The sequence below is a fragment of the Phoca vitulina genome, unplaced genomic scaffold (genome assembly GCF_004348235.1).
Source record: "Phoca vitulina isolate PV1807 unplaced genomic scaffold, GSC_HSeal_1.0 scaffold25, whole genome shotgun sequence".
Taxonomy (NCBI): Eukaryota; Metazoa; Chordata; class Mammalia; order Carnivora; family Phocidae; genus Phoca; species Phoca vitulina.
Window position 1 is genome coordinate 45,339,917 of NW_022589728.1, and position 23,288 is coordinate 45,363,204.

Here is a 23,288-nt window from a genome sequence, read left to right on the forward strand (position 1 = left end):
TTATTCAAGCAATTCCACATGATTGAGAATATCCTTAAGATATATGTTGGATTACAAGTTGTTTTCTCAGAACAGCAAGAATTACTTGGGACATATCAGCATATGAAAATTAACTGGTGGTGTAGGGCTAGCTGACCTCAACTATTGTTAGGAATATTTACCTGATTTAGAGAATAGTTCGGGTTTATAAGGATTAAAGGGAGAGGCTATGATCAAAGCAGTTTGTGGGGAAGGGCATTTTGGCCTAGTGATGATTTTTATGGAGTATCAGCACAGAACACAATTCTTCTAAAGGAAAAGAAGAATTGGCTGCAGGGCATAAGCAAATGTTTTTCTCTAACATCTTGACCATTTTGCATTTCAAGTCCATTACATGCATCATTAAGGTATTGACAACATATGAGAACACAGAGAGAATCATATGTAGCTTTAGTTCAGTTTGGATTTGATCTGCTATCATGAAGTTAAAGGGTAGCCAATAAAAGTTTGTAAGCGACCCTCTATTCTATGTTTTGATGGACTTCAATAAAATCAGCTACATAGTAGAGAATACCAAGAATCAGGTTTACTTTGAGGAGAATCTACAGTTAACCAAACCAGGTTTGTATGGACTTAGTAAATAAAATATATAATAATGAAAATCAGCTCAGTATTTTTGTTAAATAACTATGTTCTGTGTGGCAGCGCAAACCAGCTACTGGATAAAGTTAATTATGGATACACTTAAGCCATTTTCATTATTTTTAACTTGTACAGAAAACTAGGGGAAATTTCGTTTTAAAAGCATGCTCTTTAAAAAAAAAAAAAGTTAAAATAAAAAAAAAAAAAAAAAAAAAAGCATGCTCTTGCTTCATTTCCATAAACCCTACATAGTTTCCATAAAGGGGTATATGTGATTTGAAGGATAAAATAAGAATTTGTATGTATTTTTATCAATAGAAAGTTCTCCAAGTTCAACTATAGTTTTCTTATCAGAAAATCAGGTTCATAGTTGCAAGGCAGAGGCCCACTAGAATGGCTAATAAGCATATTCTACTTCTGCCCTGCTGCAGAAACTAAATGCCAAATTTTCTGCGACTCTAACAGAGAATGCATAGGCTCGGTAAACTTTCATCTGCTTCAGGGTCAGGGCTGATTCAATCTTAAGGCAAGTTTATGAGAGTGGCTGATGTGATACAGTTGTTTCTAGTAAAATCAGACTAGCTCTAAGGAGCCAATCTAAGTCAGTCTCTGAGTAAAATTCTATGAGAAACAGACTCCAACTCAGACACAATTGTAAACCCTGATATAATAAGGACTTGCAGCTGATTTAATCCTATTGAAAATCTTTAAGCAGCCATGAAACAAAATGGTTTCCACATTGACATCAGTGGAATGAACCTTGGATATCATCAGTATGAAGAGTAGTTACCTTGTCCACACAGTAGCCACTTTTAAAAGAATTAACATCGTGGCCATTTCAAAGCAGGTTGTTGTTTCTGATGTAAAGGCATCTGTTTTGATTAAGATCCAACTTCCCAGACTGTGTCAAGTTTTATTTTTTAAGAACCGAATTCATTACAAAAAGCAAACAAGTCAAACTTAAATTCAGAAGTTAGTATAAATCAATTAGACCTAGTCTCCTTGAACAAAAATGACTAACCTATTCCAATTTTCTATGTGACAGACATAGAGAAAGAGAGGGAGACAGAATGAAAACTGTTTCTGAGTTCAGACCTTCTATGCAAAGTTTCACCTGGAACTAATTTTTTTCCATGAATTTAGAAGCTCCTGAAAATGAGCTTATGCTAGGAAATCATATATGTATAAAAGGACAGACAGACACAAAAGTTTAAAGGTCAGCACTGCAGATAAAATCTCAGTAAGTAGGATTTGAACTTGTGTGGGTAGGTTGGTGTGTATACTTTTTTTTATTTGTTTGGCTTATCATATTGAACACACTGATAATGATCAGGGTATTATGGTCCGTTTAGCGCTAGAACTGGTCCCTTTTTGTGATTTACAACTTTAATTAGAACAATAGACCAAACATGGGCTACAGTAAAACACAACCTTGCCTGAACTATCTATCTCCATGCTTCTTTTATTGCATTTAGCACTGGTCTCGAAATGTGAATATTTGAACTGATACTTAGCAAGCAGTAGTGGCCTCATACTGTTACTTCAAAGAGCCGGAAAAGTAACTTCATGAAAGGGATAACTTGAAACTATAGTACTCTTTACCATTCTATTTGTTAAGCAGTGATGGGTATCATTAGTTCTGCTCTTTTGCATAATTACTGCAGTATTGTGAAAACTTTTTTTGCCATCCAACTGGGAACGATTATATTATGTGGGATCTGGGAGAACATTTGGCTTAGAGAAATAAAATTAAAAAAGCCCTGATTTTCTAAGCACTCTGTATCTGTAGTACACAAGTGCACACAGTGCTTGTTCAAGTTTGGTTTTTAAGTAAAAAAACAACATGGGTTGGTGACACTTAAGGAGATGTTTCATATAGAAGGGAATTTGTTCTTCTAATTTTTTAATTAATTTAATGTGCTTAGATAAATTTTACCTAGCACATCCCTGAGCTGCGATGGTAATTCATGTATAAAATAACACATTTATCAAGTACGATGCTGACATCACTGAAAATTTGAGACTTAAAGATATATTTTGTTGTTTACTTGATTAAATTAATTCATCAAGTTGAATTGTCTTGCTGATTGTTACAACAATTTGCTACTTATGTAAAGCTTCCAGAATAGGCTGTCTCTGTGTTAAAGGGATATACAAGGAACCTCTCCAAGCAGCACCACCCCACCCCATCCCCAAAACCAAACTTCTAAAAGATACAGCTAGAAGAGTATGTTTGCAAATGTTTAGACAATGAGGCACATAATTTTTTCAAGTTTGTAAAAACTCTCCTTTGTAACTCCAGTATGTGAAGCCATTAGAATACTGTAACTGATTTTTTAACTGATTTTTTTTATTGTATTTGATTTTGTAAGATCTTTACTTCTTTGAAAACATTATTACATTTTAGCAAGGACAGTAAAATTAGAATAGATGTCACAGTGATATACAGATATGTTTGTCACTTTGATTTTGTGGTTTCACACTTGATTTTTTCATAATTTATAAGATGTGAGTAATGATCTCGTGATTGGCAAAAGATACTCTGATGAAGGTTAAAGCATGACTGTTGCATGGTGGAAATACTACTTCAGTATTGCTGTTATAGAACCATAATTATGATAGGAAGGTGGGAAAATATGTAGATATATCTGTGTTCGTGTATAGTTAAGGTTTCCTTAAAATGATAAAGAAATTAAAAGAAGTGATGTGAATTAAAACGTTGGAATAGATGCTGAATTGCCCTTTTTTGTCATCCATCAAAGCAAAAATTATATTTGTTTTACACCTTGTTCATTCTCAAGAGTTTGCTTCCGACGTAGTTTTCTTTAAAAGATTTAAATATCCATTTATTTGCAGCATTTTTATTAATGAGGCTGACTTTTTGAATGTGCTCCTAAAAATGTCGATATGGCCAAACCAGAAGTTTCAGTCAATCAGGCTTATCTTTCTCTGCTCCACAATGCCCCTGAAGAACATCTAATTAATGTCATTTGAAATTATTTTAATGCATTCTTTGGTACTGTCACATACTTAAGTATGGTTTTAGCCACTGCTCCTGAGAGACTGTGGCTCTTGCCAGACTCCAGGGTGAGCTAGTAAACTTACCTATCTCCGTACACGAAAAGGAGGAATTAGCTACAGCTCCCCAACTACTAGGACAGCTTTCAGCACCTTCTCCGTGGTGGCTAGTATCTGTGCCATGGAGAGCTGCGAGGATGGGAAAATGCGCTGAAATGATCGAAGAAGTAAACTATCAACTTGACATGTTTTCCTAGCTATTGAAAAATCTTCTCATATTGAAACCCATTGATAGTGAAACTGTAGAATTCCTCCAATTTAAGTACCATCTGGTTGTGCTCAAGGCTTTAAAGCTGTTATCTCCGCATACAATTTCAGAGTCCTATACTTTTTTCTTCACCAAACTATCCATTTTTAAGCCACAAATATTTTTCCAGCTCTTTCAGATTTTATCTAAAAGTATATTTTAACAGTATTTAAATAGTTCTTAAACAATAACAATTTATCTTGATAGATGGCATGCTGTGTTTTTTCATTTTATTTTAATTAGCCATTGTGGAACCAAATTCCCTTTTGTTTTAGTCTTTTAAATATTGTTTAATTATAGTTATCATGCCAGATATCTTAAAGGTTATTTTACCAATACAGTTTCATTTAACATAACCCATATGGAATCAATAGCTCAGTTTCCTAAAGTGAATGCTTGGAAAATCTTACATTCATATGTTAAGAGTACACATCCTTTCCTCATTAGTTGGAAAGTACAGGGATTTTGGCACGGGTTCTGTGTGGAAGCATTGTGCAGCTTTTATATGGATTTTGTTTTTAGCCTTTGATGACACTGTTTAGAATAGGAAGTATCTAATAAGTAAAGCATTTTGTCTCAAGTGCTGCCAGTGTGTTTAATATATGCCTGGAGGTCTGAAACATTATCTTCTTCACTGCAGTAATATGCATTTAATTCTCTGAAAGCAGAAGGTCGAACTTTTAAAAGGGACGCAAAGTACATTTTCAAACAGAATAATTCAAAACATATGGAAGAGGGGACCAGAGTAATGTACAGTTGGTTTTTATGGTTTAATCATGATCATGTTAATGCACACCAGTAGCTAATTAAAGAAAACTTTTATTGTTCATTTCAAATGAGTTAGGTAAAGAGTGGGAGAGCTGAGGTAACGGCGCTGCCCAGACACCCATGTTTCTGCCGCGCTCACTAACAGCAAGCAGATACTGCTCTTTTCTGACAACTTAAATTATTAGTCCCCTCAGACGATAATAAAGCAAAAGTTCTTTTCAGAGTTACTACATGGTGAACTTTTCTTTTTCCACAAAGGAATAGTAAATTGATGCCCAAGTTTAGGGCCTAGCACACATAATTAATTATAAAACTTTTCTCAAGAGCGGGCCAGATACTCTTTAGTATAAGAGATAAATCTGCAGTGAACTGGTGACAAACCAATGGATTTTCAAATATGTCTCAAAAATCATCAGCTTATTTATTTCAGTGCTACAAATAGTGTGGAAACTTGGAAAAATGGAGGAAATCTTGGCTTTTAACCCAGTTTTAAGAATTTAGTTTCCTAGTACTGAGAAGGTTGTACTTTTTTTTTTTTTTTTTTCCAATGAGGGAGTCTTTCATCTCTGGGTCATTGGTTCAAATTCCATTCTGCTCGGTAGTGACTAGAATTAGTTACCATCTGACTTCTGTTCAATAACCTGCGTGACCCAAGCTGATAGCTGCCATCCTGCCCTTGCTGGTTATTTATATCTCAAGATCAGTCTACTTGACATTCACTAGAGCTAATTGTGGCAATCTCAGCACGTAACAGGGCTGGGCACTCCATGTCTACCTACAGGTGGTTTGTTTTGTCATGTTACCACCATTAGGGAACCCTTAATTTACTTTAAGGAAGGAGAGACCAGATTTTAAATACAAATCTGTACATCTGAAAAAGAAAATGGAACGCTCTGTGCATAGAAAGTAGTCCCCTGGAGTTAACCGTGGTCGCCTTTCCTGATAGAATAAAAATGGTTGAGTTCTGGATTTGAGTTTGCCACAGAACTCAACCTAAAGGAATTCTTTATTATTTCTTTATTATGTTGTATACAGATACTTAGTTTGTAAGGCCTCAAAACATGGGCAGTAAATCCTAGGCTAGTTTTTTTCACGTATTATTTGAGAACTCTTAGTTGGTAATGGATTTGGAGGTATAATAGGGATAACAAAAAGCTTTAAAGTTAAATTATTTTGATACTTGCCTTACTTTTTATTTTACTGAATTTTTAAGTTAAATATGTTCACTTGTTTATTCAGTCAGCACAGAATTATTCAGCTCTGCTATGTCACAGGGTGTGTGCTAAGAATACTAATGGCGTTCCCTCTTACCCATAGCCTGTTGTCTGACTGACCTTGGACCTCTTGATTTAGTTTCCTCACCTGTGAAATGGAGCTAACACTACCCCCTTCAAAGGGCTGTTAACACTCAGTATAGAAAATGTAGGTATGTGCTAACAACATTTAGCAAATAACAAACATGCTCAGTGGTATTTTTTTTCTTCAGTTGCTTACAAAGACAGAACACAGTGTGAAAGGGACTGTGATAAAAAATACTGGTTTGTTATGAAAGTGTAAAAGCTGGAAAGACTAGCACCATCTGGAAGGGTTGAGGAAGTCTTCACAAAGAAGGTGACTTCTTTTTCTTGACTTACCCTTTATTGCATGCCGCTGTGTGCTGTATGTTCAACACATTAACTCGTTTAATGCTGAAGCAACTTTGTGGGTTGAGTATTAATGTCCCCAGTGTGAGGCTGAGGACCCAGCAGAGACTGTGAGATAAGCAAGCAGATGTATGGTCAGCCCACAAGGTGGAGAGTACAGATCAGGAAAGAGCCCATGAATACATCCAGAAAGACCTTAAAGAGTACGGCATATGAGGTCTGTGTCCACACGTATTTATATACTAACAATCATGTGTTTCTAGTCTGCAGAGCAATTTTTTTATTTAATATTCTATCAGAAACTAACCTATCATCAAACATTTATGGATCCTCTCTTCAGCGTGCCAGGCTCTCCAGTACTCCTTAGTGACATACAGAAGCCAAATGGTGTGGCCCAGTCCCTCCGGCAGTCCTTCCCCTGGTAAGAGACAGGCCTGTGGCAGCTGCCCATTATTGGGTACTTACTGTATACCGGGCACTGTGCTGACCTCTTCAGACAAGTTAGCTCATTGAATCCTCATCCTCTTGAGATCAAATTTAAATCCCTATTTTACAGATGAGGTTATACAGCCTTAGAGAGGTTTGTAACTTGTCTAAAATCATAGTCAGAAACTAATGGACTTGACCCCACATCCATCTGCCTCTAAAGCCTGTAAATGTTTTAACACTATCTAATAATGCCACTACCGAACATTGTAGGAGAAAATTGAAGTATGTGTAAAGTGCTAGGATCGCCAAGCCGGAAAAGAATGAGAGAACGATTCTCAGACAAGTCTCATTTGTTCTGAGTCTTGATGGCTAACTCGATGTTTGCCAGCCACAGCAAGCTCAGGAGGGGCACTCCAGGCAGGGAAATAGCACCAGCCGGAAAGAATGATTGAAAAGGACATAGTGTCTTCAAAGAATAGGGCTATGTTGTTTTTGCTTCATATAGTTCGTGTTGGACTTCTATTAACAATATGTATCTCCTTCAACCACTTTAAAATCAATAGGCAAGGAGTATTTTAAAAATTTTAATGACTGTTGCATCATTGTCTTGAATTAGTTAACAGCCCTTTAACATTTTTCATGATAATTTGTACCATGTGGAAAACTGATACTATATTTATTGATCAAATTAAAGAAAAGCCTAAGAAATGATAAGCAATATCCTGGGGAATATTTTTCCATTGATGGTGCTAATATAAATTAATGTAGCCTTTTTTGGAACGGTGTTAACAATATTGGTAACCTTAAATTTTCTTATACCATTTACCTAGTAACTCCACTTCTAGAAGCCTGTTCTAAGGAAATATTGTTAGATGTTTTTCATAGACATTTGTTGTCAAAAATTAAAAACTGGAATACCCAATTATATGAAAATGGTTGAACAGATGTTCCTAACACTAATGAAGTATTATGCAGCTTTTTAGAACGACTATGAAGAGTATGTTAGCGGGGCGCCTGGGTGGCTCAGTCGTTAAGCGTCTGCCTTTGGCTCAGGTCATGATCCCAGGGTCCTGGGATCGAGCCCCGTGTCGGGCTCCCTGCTCCGCGGGAAGCCTGCTTCTCCCTCTCCCACTCCCCCTGCTTGTGTTCCATCTCTCTCTGTCAAATAAATAAAGTCTTTAAAAAAAAAAAAAAAAGAGTATGTTAGCATATGCCAAATTGGGGTAGTTTGGCTCTATGGTATGATCATAAACAAACAGGGCTTGGAGGGGGGCACCTTTGCACAAGTGGGGAAGAAATACTGAAAGGAAGTGCACTAAAATATTACCATTGGTTATGTTTGGTGATAAGGTGGTAGTACGGAGGATTTTGTTTTTTCTCAGATCGGCCATGGTTTCTTTAATGAATCTGTGTTACTTGGAGGAAAAAGCAAATGAAACATCTAGCATATCCACAAAGAGCATATCACAAACTGATGGTCGGGAAGACCTAAGAAAGGGAAACCAGAGAAGCAGGGTAGAGATCTCGGTGCTGTGCTGCCACCAAGTTGTTCTTTGTTCTCCACGTAGGGAGCGGTTGATGGAAAATTTTCAGAATGAGTAGCCTTTAGTGCACAAAGGAAAAATCCACCTTCGGGGACTTTAATTACTACGTTTTGCTTCATCACTTACGTTTACTCTTGTTTCAAGTCCTATCATAGAGGAAAATAAACTTCATTTTGAATAAAATAATTTTAGTTTATAGTTTTCTTTGTCCCTCATAATTTAAGACTGCTGACTTTTCCCTCTCTTTCTTCCTATCCGAAAACTTGCAAATTAATTCTGTAATGACAAAGGTAAACAATAAAAACTGCTTCTGCCGAAAATCTCATTTCAACCAATAGTAATCATGATTTGGAAAGAGTTTATTGCACTACTTGAAAAATCACTGTGAAGAATACTAACATAATTCTTTTTAAAGAGGCATTTTTAAATATATACTACTGTTAGTCCAAAGAAAGGAAGTCTGATTCAAAATATACTCCAAAGTCTCTTTCAGTAGTAGAAACACACATATGATGCTTTTTCTCAAGTATTTCCTTGGCATTTTAATATGAATAGTTTTTTGAATGGTCACTTTGTTTTTATGATCACTCTGATACAAGTTGTGCGAGAGCCATTTTTTAACATACTTATAACGTCCTTTATATATAACACTTGGAACGTGGCTAGTTTAAAATACTTTCTCTTTCCTTACAGATCTCCAAGCAAGAGCAGAAAAAAACGGATACATTTGATGGAAGCGTGGCTGAGACCTCATCCCGGTACAGTGGCGCCCAGGATAGTGGAATCGGCAGTGACAGTGTTAAAATTCGAATAGTACAAATAGAGCAGCATAGCGGTACTAGTCAGCATCGCATCGCCCGTCCCTCACGCCAGTCGTCAATTGTAAAAAATCTCAATTTTATTCCCTTTGACATATTTATTACTGCAAGTAGAATCTCACTAATGACCTATTCCTGTACGGCCGTACCCAAATCAAAATCGCAAGAGCACAAGGATAATGAAAAAACAGGCAAGAGTTCATTAAATCTCCCAGAAGTTGATTCAGATGTTGCTAAGCCCAGCCAGCCATGTATTTCTACCGTAACAGCGGAAGATCTCTTGAGCAGCACCGTAGCTTTTCCTTCAGGGAAAAGACTAGGGGTCATCTCTCTTGAAAGTCTTCATGCCGCCACAAGGTCATCTGCTAGACAAGCCCTTGGTATAACTATTGTTCGGCAGCCTGGACGAAGAGGAGCTGGTGACTTGCAGCTGGAACCTTTTTTATACTTTATTGTGTCCCAGCCTTCTTTGCTTCTAAGTTGTCACCACAGAAAGCAGCGGGTGGAAATATCCATTTTTGATGCTGTACTTAAAGGGGTAGCCTCTGATTACAAATGTACAGGTAAGAGCCTTCAAATTTACTGGCGTGCTGGTAACTACTACTGCGTACTAAGTTTTATTCCCAACGTACCGAGATCGCTCAAACAGAAAACAGTGGCAGACCAGACAAGACTTCTTTTCTCCGTGGAATATGTAAATATGTAAAGTTCACGTCCCACGGCTGAGTCATGTTTAAGTAAATGTTTGAAATGTATCGAGGCTTAGCCTCAGCGTTCTTGCCGTGCCTCTGAATATTAATTTTTGTTCAAGAGCTGAACGAAACAGGGGTTCTTTCTGGCCTATAGAAATGCTTAAGAATTTCCAGTGATTGGGAAGTCAAGCTTTTTTTTTCATATTAATAGCCCATGGGGATGCTTTTCATATTAATGCAGCTGTTCAGGTTGGAAAAAAACCTTAGAAAATGAAGTTTATTGTTTTGGTATTCTTTTGATCTAATCAACTTGCTATAACAGCATTATATTAAATGTATTTGAGAAGGTTTATTAGTAAGGTAAGATGGTTTAAAGATGTTTATGCATGTATAGCAAACACATTTATTAGTGGTATTGGCCAACTGGCTCTTGTTTCTCCATCCGTTACCTTTCTTATAACCAGAGAGAATCCTCTATTATAATAATTATATTGAACTTCTGAAGCTTGTTGCCTTTTAAGAGTAAGAAAGTGATCAAGGGTTCAGATTTTAAATGTTTTGGCTGTTAAGCAGCAAGGGCTAGTGGAAACAGGGTCAAACAAGGTATAAAGACCTTTTCCCTGAGTTCATGTAGAATTAGAGATTTGCCTGGGAAACTGGAAAGGGTAGCTGGGCCGTCTAAGATTCAGTATTGGAAGAGGGTCCTATCCTAGCAAGCTCAGGTATAAATCAGGCATTTTATTGCTATCAGGTGGCCCCATCTAGCAGATGGAAGCCAGCAGCGAGGCATTTGGAGAATTTGTCCAATTTGGAAGTCAAGCTGGTTCATTCTTGGCATTAAGGAGAACCATTTTCCATGGCAGGCTCCCGGAGAGTAGATGGCAGGTGTGGGGATCAGGATTCATTTCAGCCCAAGGAAGTGGGGTCAAAGGAGCCCTTGGCTCTTGCTGAAGCGTGGTACAAGTCCTCTACTACAGAAAAGCAAAACTAGCCAGTTGCTAAGGAAGAGCAACCGAGGGTTACCTCCTAGACGGCCTGCTCGCCCTCTCTCCATTGGTGTGCTGGATCTAGCTCAAACTGGCTTGCAAGGGCCCATTGTTAAATTTTTAGGAACTTTGAAAGACAGTTGTTAAACCACTGGTAGTTTAAATCGGCCATGGTGAGAATATTCCTGCCACATATGTTGGCAAATGCTGTCAGTCAGCTCTCCCGCTCTGAGAACCAGTTGTTAAACATTTACCAGCAAGCATGTCTCCCTTCCTCAAGCATGTTCTCATTTATTGAGTGCCTACAATCCAGGAGGTACTTCAGGAGCACTGAAGATGGGAATAGTGCTGAGGTTGACATTTTATATGATTCAAGAACCCATGCCTGTATACCTGATACCTGTTTGGGGGTCTGCTTAGCACTGGCCAAAACTAGGTGCAGCAATGGGAAAATAAATCTGAATTCCAGGGCCCTCCTTAAATTCTTTCACCGGTAGTTGCTCATAGGTGGGTGGCTTCACTGGCCTCACTAGGAGATACTGATACTTAGTTCAGCAAAATTATCAGGGCTCATATCAAAGATGTGCATTTGAATTATAATTAGTTCTTAGGCTGAAAGAAAAAAGTACTTTTTGTTTAAAAAAAAAAAGTCCTTGGGGGCACCTGGCTGGCTCAGTCAGTAGAGCATGCGACTCTTGATCTCAGGGTGGGGAGTTCAAGCCCCATGTTAGGTGTAGAGATTACTTAAAAATAAAATCTTTAAAAAAAATTAAAAATATATTTTTAAAAAGTTTTAAAATTCTTGTATGTAGACCAACATGGAACCCAATTTCAGTAGATGAAGCTTAGAGTGAAGGTTATGAGCCAGTTCACAACAGGGGATCCCATGTGGGAGGAAAAAGACTGACATATCTTCTCAGGAGCATCCTTTGCATAATATTCTTGTGGATGCCTTTCTTTACACAAAATGTGTCTACTTGGACATTTACATTATCCAAAAAGAGTTACCAGTATAAATTATCTTAAATTCATTTCTTAAAAATGAATTTCATGATTTGGAGACATTTATCAGAAAGTAAGTAGTTAAAATACAATGGCTAAAAAAATTGAAGAAGCAACTAGCACTTACTGAGTACTCATTCTGTGCCAGACATTGTACTAACTTCTTCAAATGCACTATCTCATTTAATCCTTTTAACAACTCTATGGGAAATGTTATATATAATCCCATTTTAGAAAAAAGGAAACTAAAGTTCGTAGAAGTTAAATAACTTGTCCAAGATTACAGACCTAGTAATAAACAGAGCTAAAATTCAAAACAAGATTTGTTGGACTCCTGAGTCTGGTCTCATGAAGCTAACTTTCTAAGAAAGGTCTGGAAAAAGTTCATAAGTTAAAAATGAAAGAGGTAACACATTATATCTTTTTGCAGTATTTATACTCTTTTTTAATTTATTGAGCTATCGTACAGTATTAGTTTCAGGTATACAACCTAGTGATTCAACATTTGTATACATTATGAAATGGTCACCACAGTAAGTCTAGTTAACATCTATCAGCTTATAAAGTTAGTACAATGTTGTTAACTATATTGATGTATCCCCAAGACTTATTTTATAACTGGAAGTTTGTACTTCTTAATTTCCTTCACCCATTAGGGCCTCCCCTCTGGCAACTGCCAATCTGTTTTCTGTATCTACGAGTCTGGATTTTGTTTTGTTTTGTTTTTTAGATACCGCATATTAAGTGAAATTATATGGTATTTGTCCTTCTCTGTTGGACTTATTTCACTTAGCATAATACCCTCGAAGTCCATCCATGTTGTCACAAGTAGCAAGATTTCATTCATTTTAATGGCTGAGTAGTATTCCCGAGAGAGAGAAAGAAAGAGAGACAGAGAGAGAGAGACAGAGTGTGTGTGTGTGTGTGTGTGTGTGTGTGTGTGTGTGTGTGGTGTATACACATGGTAGCTCTAACTTTTTGGGGAACCCTCATGCTGTTTTCCGTAGTGGCTGCACCAATTTACATTCCTACTAACAGTATACAAGCATTCCCTTTTCTTCACATCCTCACCAACACTTGTTATTTCTTGTCTTTTTGGGAATAACCATTCCCACAGGTGTGAGGTGATATCTCACTGTGGTTTTGCTTTGCATTTCCCTGATGATTAGTGATGTTGAGCATCTTTTCATGTGTCTGTTGGCCATCTGTATGTCTTCTTAGGAAAAATGTCTATCCAGATCCTCTGCCCATATCTTAATCAGATTTACTTTTTTGTTAAATTACACAAGTTTTTATGTATTTTAGATATTAACCCCTTGTTGGATATATCATTTGCAAATGCCTTCTCCCATTCGGTAGGTTGTCTTTTCAGTTTGTCAGTGGTTTCCTTCACTGTGCAGAAGCTTTCTAGTTTGATGTAGTCCTTCATTTATTTTTGCTTTTGTTTCCTTTGTTTCTGGAGTCAGGTCTAAAAAGACATCACTAAGACTGATATCAAGGAGCTTGCTGTCTGTGTTTTCTTCTAGGAATTTTATGGTTTGAGGTCTTACATCTAAGTCTTTAAACCATTTTTAGTTGATTTTTATATATGGTGTAAGATAGTGGTCTAGTTTCATTCTTTTTGCATGTAGCTATCTAGTTTTTTCCAACACCCTTTACTGGAGAGACCACCCTTTCCCAATTGTATATTCTTGCCTCCTTTGTTGAACATTAGTTGAACATATATGCGTGGGTTTATTTCTGGGCTTTCTAATATCCCGTTGATCTATGTGTCTGTTTTTAATGCCAGTGCCCTACTGTTTTGATTACTGTAGTTTTGTAATATAGTTTGAAATCAGGGAGCCTGATACCTCTGACTTTGTTCTTCTTTCTCAGGATTGCTTTGGTTATTCATGGTCTTTTGTGGTTCCATACAAATTTTAGGATTATTTGTTCTAGTTGTGTGAAAGATGTCATTGGAATTTTGATAGGGATTGTAGATTGTTTTGGTGGTATGGACATTTTCATAATATTAATTCTTCCAGTCTATGCACATAGAATATCTTTCCATTTATTTGCATCATTATTAACTTCTCTCATCAATGTCTAATAGTTTGCAGTGTACAGATCCTTTACATCCTTGGTTAAATTTATTCATAGGTACTTTATTCTTTTTGATGCAATTGTAAATGGGTTTGTTTCCTTGATTTCTCTTTCTGCCACTTTGATTATTAGTGTATAGAAACACAACACACACATATTTTTATATATTAATTTTTTATACTGCAACTTTACTGACTTCATTTATTACTTCTAATAGTTTTTTTTTTTAGTGGAGTCGTTATAGATGTTGTTCCACTGTCTTCTTTCCTTTGTGGTTTCTGATGAGAAATCCATGGTAATCACAATCATTGTTTCCAAATATGTAATGTGTTGATTTTCTCTAGCTGCTTTCAAGATTCTTTTTTTCTTTATATTTGGTTTTCTGAAGGTTGATTATAATGTGTCTGGGCTTGATTTCTTTGAATTTATCCTGTTTGAGGTTCTCTGAGCTCCTTAACTCTGTAACTGTATGCTTTTTAAAACTAAATTCAGAAACATCTTAGCTATTATTTCTTTAAATATTTTTCTGCACCAGTCTTCCTCCTCTTTTTTGGGGCGGGGGGAACACCAACATTAAACTTTTTATAATTATTCCACAGATCCCTGAGACTCCATTCTTTTTTTTTCTTTTTTCCTATGTTCTTTCTTCTTCTCTGTTCTTCATATTAAATAATTTCTATTGAATATTCCAGTTTAAAATTTTTATTTGGTTCTTTTCTGCAGTTTTTATTTCTTCAGAGAATGTCTATATTTCCACTCATTTCAAACATGTTTACCTTACCTCATGAAGCACGGTTATAACAACTGCTAGAGTCTTAAATGCTGTGTCACTGTGGCCACGGCCCAGCCATTGCACTCCCTATCCTCCCCCCCCACTCATCCCCCACTCACTGTGCCCACCCTTGGGACAAAACCAGGGGGGAAAAAAGAAATAGAAAAGGCAGCAGGTTTTCTTATACCCTTGAAACCACAGGGGCCTTATTTCCCAGACATAAGGACTTTTGGCTGTTCTTGCCATCACTGTCCACCACAACCTAAGACTCGCTCTCAAAGTAGAGAAAGAGGGAAAACAAAACAAAATGGGAAACCCACCACTGTAGAGGTCACATCTGCAAGTTTGACTCCCCTCCCCAGTCTGCATTGTTCTTGTTTACTTTTTCCAATCCTCAGGCCTTTGTTTTTTGTATTTTCTCTCAACTTTTTGATTGCAAGCAGCATGAGAGTTAGGTTGCAGTGAGCTTATTACAATTTTGGCTGGCACCAGAAGTCCTGCAATTTTAAAATAATAAAACTGTTTTGTAGTCTATTAGCCAAGATGTAGTTTTCTGAGAAACTTAATACAGGATTTCCTCCAAAAGTGATACTTTAATATCTTTACATCTTTGAGCACAGATCAGTTGGTTAATATATTGTAATGAATAAACTGCTCCCAGGGAGTTGTCAGAATTAACTTGATTCTGCCCATGTCACCATTAAGCAAAGAACATGTTCAGATACTCAAAGGATAGTAATTGTGTTTTCTCTGTGGTCCTGAGGGATATCCTTTCATATATTTTAAAATCAAGTTAGAAGTTAGAAATGCTGTGAAATTCATTGTCCCTCATGTCAATCTGCCTTCTCAGCACATGTGACTGATACATACGTCTGTGTATATTATATATACCATTTATGTACATACCTATTTAAAAACCTAAATTCTATGAGAGGCTACCCAGAATAGACAAATGGAATCTGTATTTGTACCTATACTACATTTTTTTTTTTTTAGAAAACTGAAGTGAAACAGAAGTGATGACAATTGCTAATAATTTTGAAAGCTTAAAAAAAGTATAATCCCCAATCCTCATAATTTAGTGACCTTAAATTATGCCAGCTATACCTGTAAGTGTATATATGGTGGTTTGATTTACCCTCCATAATTAAAAATATGGCAGGTTATCTAAAACCTAAATTATCAACTTGAATTTCTTTTATGACTATTAATATTAATAACCTAAACAGGATCTTCCATCTAGTCCAGGTAGATAATACATCTGTGAGTCAACAAGTTTCTTTTTAAAATGTTAAAATAATGTGACGGTGGGCTTTCCCACGTCCTTACCTGGAGCAACCTCTAACAAATGAAATCTTCTGCCAGCACCTTTATATGCAGCAGCTGTAATATTGGCAGTTCTCATTTAAATAAAGATGTATGTAGTTGTTTTTAACATAATCGTATTAGTTGTGTTTATAAATATTTAAAATTTGATATTTATTTTGTTTAAGGTAATGGAGTCCAGATTTGAAATTGCCTCATATCTTGACTATGCCTCCTAGGGCAGACTTAAAAAGTCATTTTTCTTCTTGTTTGTTTGGGGCTTTTTGTTTGTTTTTGAAGAAATGACTGCGCCATCTGGTCAATTGTGAAGGAGTTGAACCATTCTGAAGAAATTTAACTAACCCCCGTACTTCCTCAGCACATAGTCAGTTAGTCCAGTAGCTTATTACTCATCGTGTGACAGGAACTAACCAATTTGAAGACAGTTGCTTCAACCATCCTGCAGCTTCCTTACCTTACTGTAATTTTTCAAACATCGTCTATACTAAAATACAGAAATTAAACTTGATTAGAATTTATACTGAAAGATCAGGGAATCACACATTTCTGTGTATGACAGAAATATCCACAACATGTTATCTATATTATGGGATACTTTCCACATTTTAAAGTCTTACAAATATTACATCTATGACTTCAGATCTAGTTAAGAGGCAAACATGGAATAGAGTGCAATAAGAGCTCAAGATTTGGAGTCAGTCAGCCCTGAGTTCTAATCTCAGCCCTGCCGCTTAACAGCTGTGTGACCTCAGACAAGTTAAAGTTAGTTCATCTCTCTCAGCCTCTGCTCCTTATCTAGAATATGTGGAGAACACTGGTAGCAACCTCCTAGAACTGATGTGAGAATTAAATGATGTGTATGGAGCTCTTAGCTAAGTGTGTAGCACAGGGCTCCAGGAATGTTAATATTGTCATTGTTGCTTTTATCAACATTGTTAACATCTTTAAGTTGAGTTTAAAATAATGGTTGTAATTAGCCAAAAAAATTCACATCATTTTAGTGCAATTTATGGCTATTGTGTAGTTTGGAAATTTTCAGTTACAGTAATTGGCTTCTTTACCCTTTCATGAATAGGTCTGCAGAAAATGTGCCAGAGATATCTGAGTAAACCAACAGTTGGAAAATCATAAACTGCCTTCCTTACACCTCATAAATCATATCTTGATTTCATTTAGTTATTGTGACTTTAAGGGAAGGATTGAATTACATGTCTCTTTAGAATTAAAGGTTTTGCTAATGTCTCTGGAAAGGCTTAGAATTAACCTGTGACTTTAATGTCATAATGATCACAACTTGAACATTTATCTGAAAATTTAGCTGCTGGGAACATTTCTTGCTGGCCAGTAATATGAAATGGAATTATTACTTTGACAGAAATCAGCAAGTTAGTAGGTCTCATAAGTGAGAGGAACTCTAGTGTATCACTCAGGGAGAGTTGTGGGGAGACTGTTAAATAAGAAGTTGACCCAGCCGGCAGGGGGAATTAACATATGGGAAAGGGTATTGGAATGGAAAGCAGAAATTTTGACTTTTAGTCTTGGCTCTAATACCAAGATTCTTTGATGCAAATAACTAAATTTCTTAGTGCCTTAGTTTCCTTATCTCTAAAATGGGTATACTAATATCTTGGTCTTTGTAGTTTCATGGTTTAATCTTAGCTCCAAATGAGATATTTATGAAATGCCTTGGAACTATGGAATATTATTCAACTGTAAGTGCAGACTTCTGTAGTTATTAGCAGTTGAAGGAAGAGCTTAACGGACCTTCCTTTTTGAACATGAGAAAGACTAGTATCCTGGTCCTTTTGGCATCCATCTCAATCATCAGCATTTACTTAAAATGAATGAGAAATGGGAGGAATTATTTAAAGCCACTGAATTAATTTTCAATGTTACAGAACTCAGACTTTGCTCAGAACAGACAAGAGGCTTAAAATTAGGATTAAGTTGGTCTTCCTTGTGTGTATGTATATATATATATATATATATATATATATATATATATATATATATATGACTGTTTTTTTTTTTTTTTTTTTTTTACTGTACAGCACCCTGGTTTTATTTGCACTGAATTTTAATCGAATGTTGTCCTGTAAAACATCTGAAACCCACATTAGAATTAACATGAAAACAACCAAATAGGAAAGAGATCAAGAATACCACAGAGCAGCATAGAAAATAAGTTGAAAGGAATTCATTGAAATGGTATTTCACTTATTATCTGCTGGTTAGCATCATCAGATATAAATAGTATACTTCCTTTTAGCAAGATATGGAAGACTTGGTTCTAAAAGTAAGAGCCAATGGGCACTGATGATCACACATCCCAGCAGCCACTTTAGTACTTCCTCTTCCTCTTCTCTTGGGCTCCAGGCTTGGGATTTCAAACCAGGAAACTTCCCGTTCCCCTTCCATCTTAGGAGATACAAGGTACAGAGCATAGACCAAATGCCTGGATATCAACAAGGAGATGGTGGCACTTACCTTGCATCCACAGCAATTTAGAATTGGTTCCTTGATTGATTTTGCTGCTCTGATGTTCAATTGTTACTGTGTTTTAAGGATCTGGGTTCCTTCACAATTTAATTTTCAGACATCTTGAGGGTTTTATGGACTACGTTTGCTTCTGTCGCTACATTAAAAAAGGGGAAAGAAAAAGCCATTTAAACTAAGGATCATAAAAAAAAATACAGAAAATATGAGAAAACTCAGTAAGCCTGTATGTAGCTTTGCCTTTTTTTATAGATGGTGGTCAAAAGGTGACTGTTCTGACTATGACCTCTCACTGCAGGGAGTGGACACTTCCATCCGCTGAGTTCAGCCAAACCAAGCACACCAGTGGCTTTTGAAAGAGGCTCCTTTGGAGCTTTAACAATATCAATTTCATAGGTAGAGGTAAATAGATCTAGAGCCTCCAAAGATGCTTTTCTTTAAATTTTATTCAAGTTCTATTAAGAAACACCTTCGTGTATTCTTGGCTGGGCACAAAAGGATTAAGCTAAAAGACCATCTAGGAATATCTTATCAGTGAACTGGGAGGGAGGATAGGAGAGTAGGGAATCTCTCGAAGCCCTCACCTACTTCCCTGATTCTTTTTTAGGTGTTTTCTCCCTTTCTACTCTGGCTAGCTGTGAACTCTGCTTGATCTTCTTTAACAAAAGAAAGCTGAGTGAAATTGAAATTCTGATGCACTAACCATGTTTATTGAACACTGAAAATGATTTTAAAGTCATTCCAATCTTCTCTTTGTGTAAAAGTTGATATACCCAGATACCTTACTAAAAGGAGTCTCGAACTCCCAGTTTAAGAAATGGAAAGGAGTCTATTTGGGCTTGCAGATGATTTACTTCCTTGATTCATACATAGGCCAGATATTTCCAAGGGATGGAAAAGAAAGTAAGAATATAATTTTGATAATTACCAGAACCAAAGTGCAGGGAAACTGTTAGGTCAATAATTTCTCCTCAGCCAGGAGTATTTAATAGAGAAGTAAAATACATTGACTAGTATTTTAAACCTAAGTAGTTACTATTTTAGGAATTAAATATAAATAAGTTTACTCTGTTTTTTAAGATCGAAATTGGGTATAATTTCCACTAATAAACAGAGTGTTTTATTTTTTACCTATTATATTCCTCTTATTTCAGATCATTGATAAAAAAGATTTTTCAAAATTACAAAGCAAAAACAAAAACTGGGAGGAGTAGACACTTGAAAGACACTGCACACACGTATTCCTATTTTCTTTAAAGGTTGTGTTTTAGAAATAAAACAGTGACTGTTCATTGAACTTTTACCATGCCATGTCCCAGGCAAACCATGTTACACATATTATCTGATATAATATTCTCAACAACCCACAATCTAGTGTATTATCCCCATTTTGGCAACTAAAAAACTGGGACTCCGTGAAGTTAAAATTAAATTTACCCACTTTAAGGAGTCAGGACTTAAACCCAGATCTGTCTGCCTCCAAAGTTCACGTTCTTTTCATTACCCTGAATTTTCTACTGTGTTATAAACTGATGTAAACTCTCCTATGGAACAAAATGTGAAAAAGCTCAATGAAAGTAGGGCTGTCTGTGTTCAGTAAGTCCTAGGTCAATGGCAGTCTATTTCATAAACCTCTTCCATATGACAGTATCCTTTCACCTGCCAGTTGTCCCTCAAGAGTTCATCAAAAATCACTTAAATGTTATTTCGTAAGCATAACCCCGTGTACCTCACAGGCCAAAGAGAACCAAAAGAAAAGCAGCCATAGATGAGACTTTGGCCTGGGCTCATTAAAAATGGCAGACTGCAGCGTGCTTGCAACCATAGCAGGTCATTGAAGACTTTGCAAAAAAGTGAATAAAATCTAATCTTCTTTCTTTTTAAAAAAAACAAACAGTAGATCCTTCTGGACTTTGTGGAACTGATAAAATGAAGACAGAAGTAAATCTTCAGGCTATTTGGAGTGCTACATCATATAAGCATTTTATGCTTTTGAGGAATTTGTAATATTTTAATCATGAACTACTGTCCGAAAGAAAACTCAGTGCAATATGACATCAGAGCAAAAAGTTACTGAAATTTAAATCTGCAATAGTAGTTTAGGGAACACATTAATTTTAATCATAATGATTTAGGGATGATAACATTAGCATCAATGGGATTAGAAATTAAAGTATGATATAATTTCCAAAGTTGTTGATAATACTGAGCAGGATTTTGTTACCCAGGACTGCAAGCAGCAACAGGATCAGATTAATACAGCAAGAAGCTAATACTGAGAATAGGATGACAAACGACTTACCGGAGAAAACATGGTTAAAATGAGGTACACCAAAACCCAATTAATCAAATGTTTATTTTTCAGCACTCATCCCCCAAATTTCAATTAATAGCATTTTTTCCAGAAACACAAATTTACAAGAACTTTCCACCAAAGGAAAATTTTGTATCCTTGACTTTGCTTCTTATTTGCATTAGCACTCATTTTCCATTAAAAAAATGTAAACGACAAAGGTATCATGAGAAAATTGAATCAAAGGGGCAAAAGCATTATTGTGATTATAGGTAATTGCATCTTGCACAACAAAATCTTTGCCTGGAGCTGCCAGGGGAAATCACCATTTGGCAATTACTTTCTGCCTTCCTTAATCAGCGTACTTAATGGAGATGTTCTTGAGCACAAAAGTGGCCCAGGGAAAGCAGAAAGAGGTACAGATTATCAATTGCTTTGTAAACCTGAGGTTGGTAAAAGTAACTGTTAGGGAAGAGGGGGAGAGTGGGGAAGAAAATAAGAGATACTTAGCTTTGAAATAAACAAATTCTTATGCACTGGGATTTTTAAAATTCAAAGTTCATTCACATGGCAAAAGAAATGAAAAGATTGTCTCTGCAATGACTAACACTTAGAAATATCTGGTGTAAAAGGAGCTGGACTTCATTCAGTGTATGTCAATCTTTAAAATGGGGAAATTACCACTGACATCTGTGGGGAAATGTCTTCTCATTGGGACCTTCGTAAAAATTCAGCTCAATTACTAAAAAAAAAATTAAAAAAAATTCCTGCCACATAGTAGAACAAAGCAGAGTAGAATAAAGTAGAATAGAATAAAAAAAAGAAGAAGAAGAATGTAGCAGGAGGGGAAGAATGAAGGGGGGGAAATCGGAGGGGGAGAAGAACCATGAGAGACAAGGACTCTGAAAAACAAACTGAGGGTTCTAGAGGGGAGGGGGTTGGGAGGATGGGTTAGCCTGGTGATGGGTATTGAGGAGGGTACGTTCTGCATGGAGCACTGGGTGTTATGCACAAACAATGAATCATGGAACGCTATATCTAAAACTAATGATGTAATGTATGGGGATTAACATAACAATAAAAAAATTTTTAAAAAAGTAGAATAGAATAAAGTAGTAGAATAAAGCTTACAAAATCTGTAGCATTCAGCTGTTCTATGTGAGCTTGGAAAACAAATTTTGGCTAAGTTGAAGATTGCAAAGAAAATAAGAACGGGTCACACTGAATCATGTTATATTTTATATAATTCAAATGTTAGGCAAAAACGTACTTAACTCTGTGAATATTTGCTAAGGGTTAAAAAATAATAATGAGCAGCAGTACAAAGACCACTTTTATCAGATTCAGAGGAGGACCTCCCAAGCAGTTAAGTGACACGAAGGTTTGTGAAGAAGAGCAAAGTGATCTACAAACACAATACAATCTGAAACAAGGCTCTGTGAAAGCCAGTAATATCTTGATCCATCTGTGAAAGGACTGGAGACTTCCTGAATCTTCTCTTTGGGTGTTCTTTGTGACGGGATATGATGAAGTATTTTCTTTTGGAGGCCAGGTCAACCAAGAAGGAAAACAAATTGTATAACTTTGTCAGTACCATTGTCTTATTGAAGTGAATTCTCACTGACTTTGAACAGGATTTATGGCTATGAGCAACTTGTCATTTATTCGGACCCATTTCCCCTGCTCTGTAACTCCTAATAAGATACCACTGTCTCCTGTTTCTTAGGCTTAGGGACAACAGCATAAATGTGCTCATCTACATCAGCAGGAGCTTACTCTTTCCGAGAGCTTCCTGTGCTCAAATAAATAGGTGTTTGCTAAGTACAGCGAAGAAGACTGTCAAAGTCTGAAGGAGCTTCCAGTATGAAGTAGTCATCCCTATTTGTCATTCTATTTATATTATATTCAAAGGCTCCTTTAATCTTAGTTTATCTGGTACTTTCCCAGCTACATTGACCCTGAGGAATGTGTAATATGAATCCCATTTTCTAGACTTGATGATGGAATTAAGGAGAAGTTAAATCAAAGACATTACAGGAAGTCTAAAAGTCATGCCCCTCATCGTCTAGCTATTAGAGCATAAGGGACTAAATAGTGACTTGCAGACTTGAGCTATTTCTGTGGGATTCTGACAGACCTTTCTGCTACTACTTCCACATCATCTCACCACTGTGACTAGGGGCATATCCAAAGTAGAGATTTTAGCTAAAACTGGGAGAGTAGCCACTGTCCTGTCATACATTCTGTATTCATCAACCATGCAACCTGTATTTTCCTGGATGTTCCTCAATTCAGTTATTCTGTTCTGTCAGCTCTATAAATACAGCTGTACTTTCCAATCAGTTGTGTAGCCATATTAAACCAACAATATCATCAAACCAGTAATTTGGGGGGAAAACAGTCATTGAAAGTTTGGCTTCTTTAGATGGATTTCCTAGACTTTTACATTTTTTTAAATTCCTAATTCCCATTCTGCTTCCTACTATTGCCA

General features: G+C 36.4%; 1 protein-coding gene across 6 annotated transcripts in view; it reads left to right on the forward strand.

Annotated features, from left to right (window-relative positions):
* VPS13B (vacuolar protein sorting 13 homolog B) overlaps positions 1-23,288 on the forward strand; it is a 749,374-nt gene that overhangs the window by 531,620 nt on the left and 194,466 nt on the right. For all 6 annotated transcript variants that reach the window (XM_032421506.1, XM_032421505.1, XM_032421503.1 and 3 more), the window contains one exon: positions 9,024-9,711. In XM_032421506.1, the coding sequence (XP_032277397.1) occupies positions 9,024-9,711 (688 nt within the window). The remainder of the gene's footprint in view (positions 1-9,023; positions 9,712-23,288) is intronic.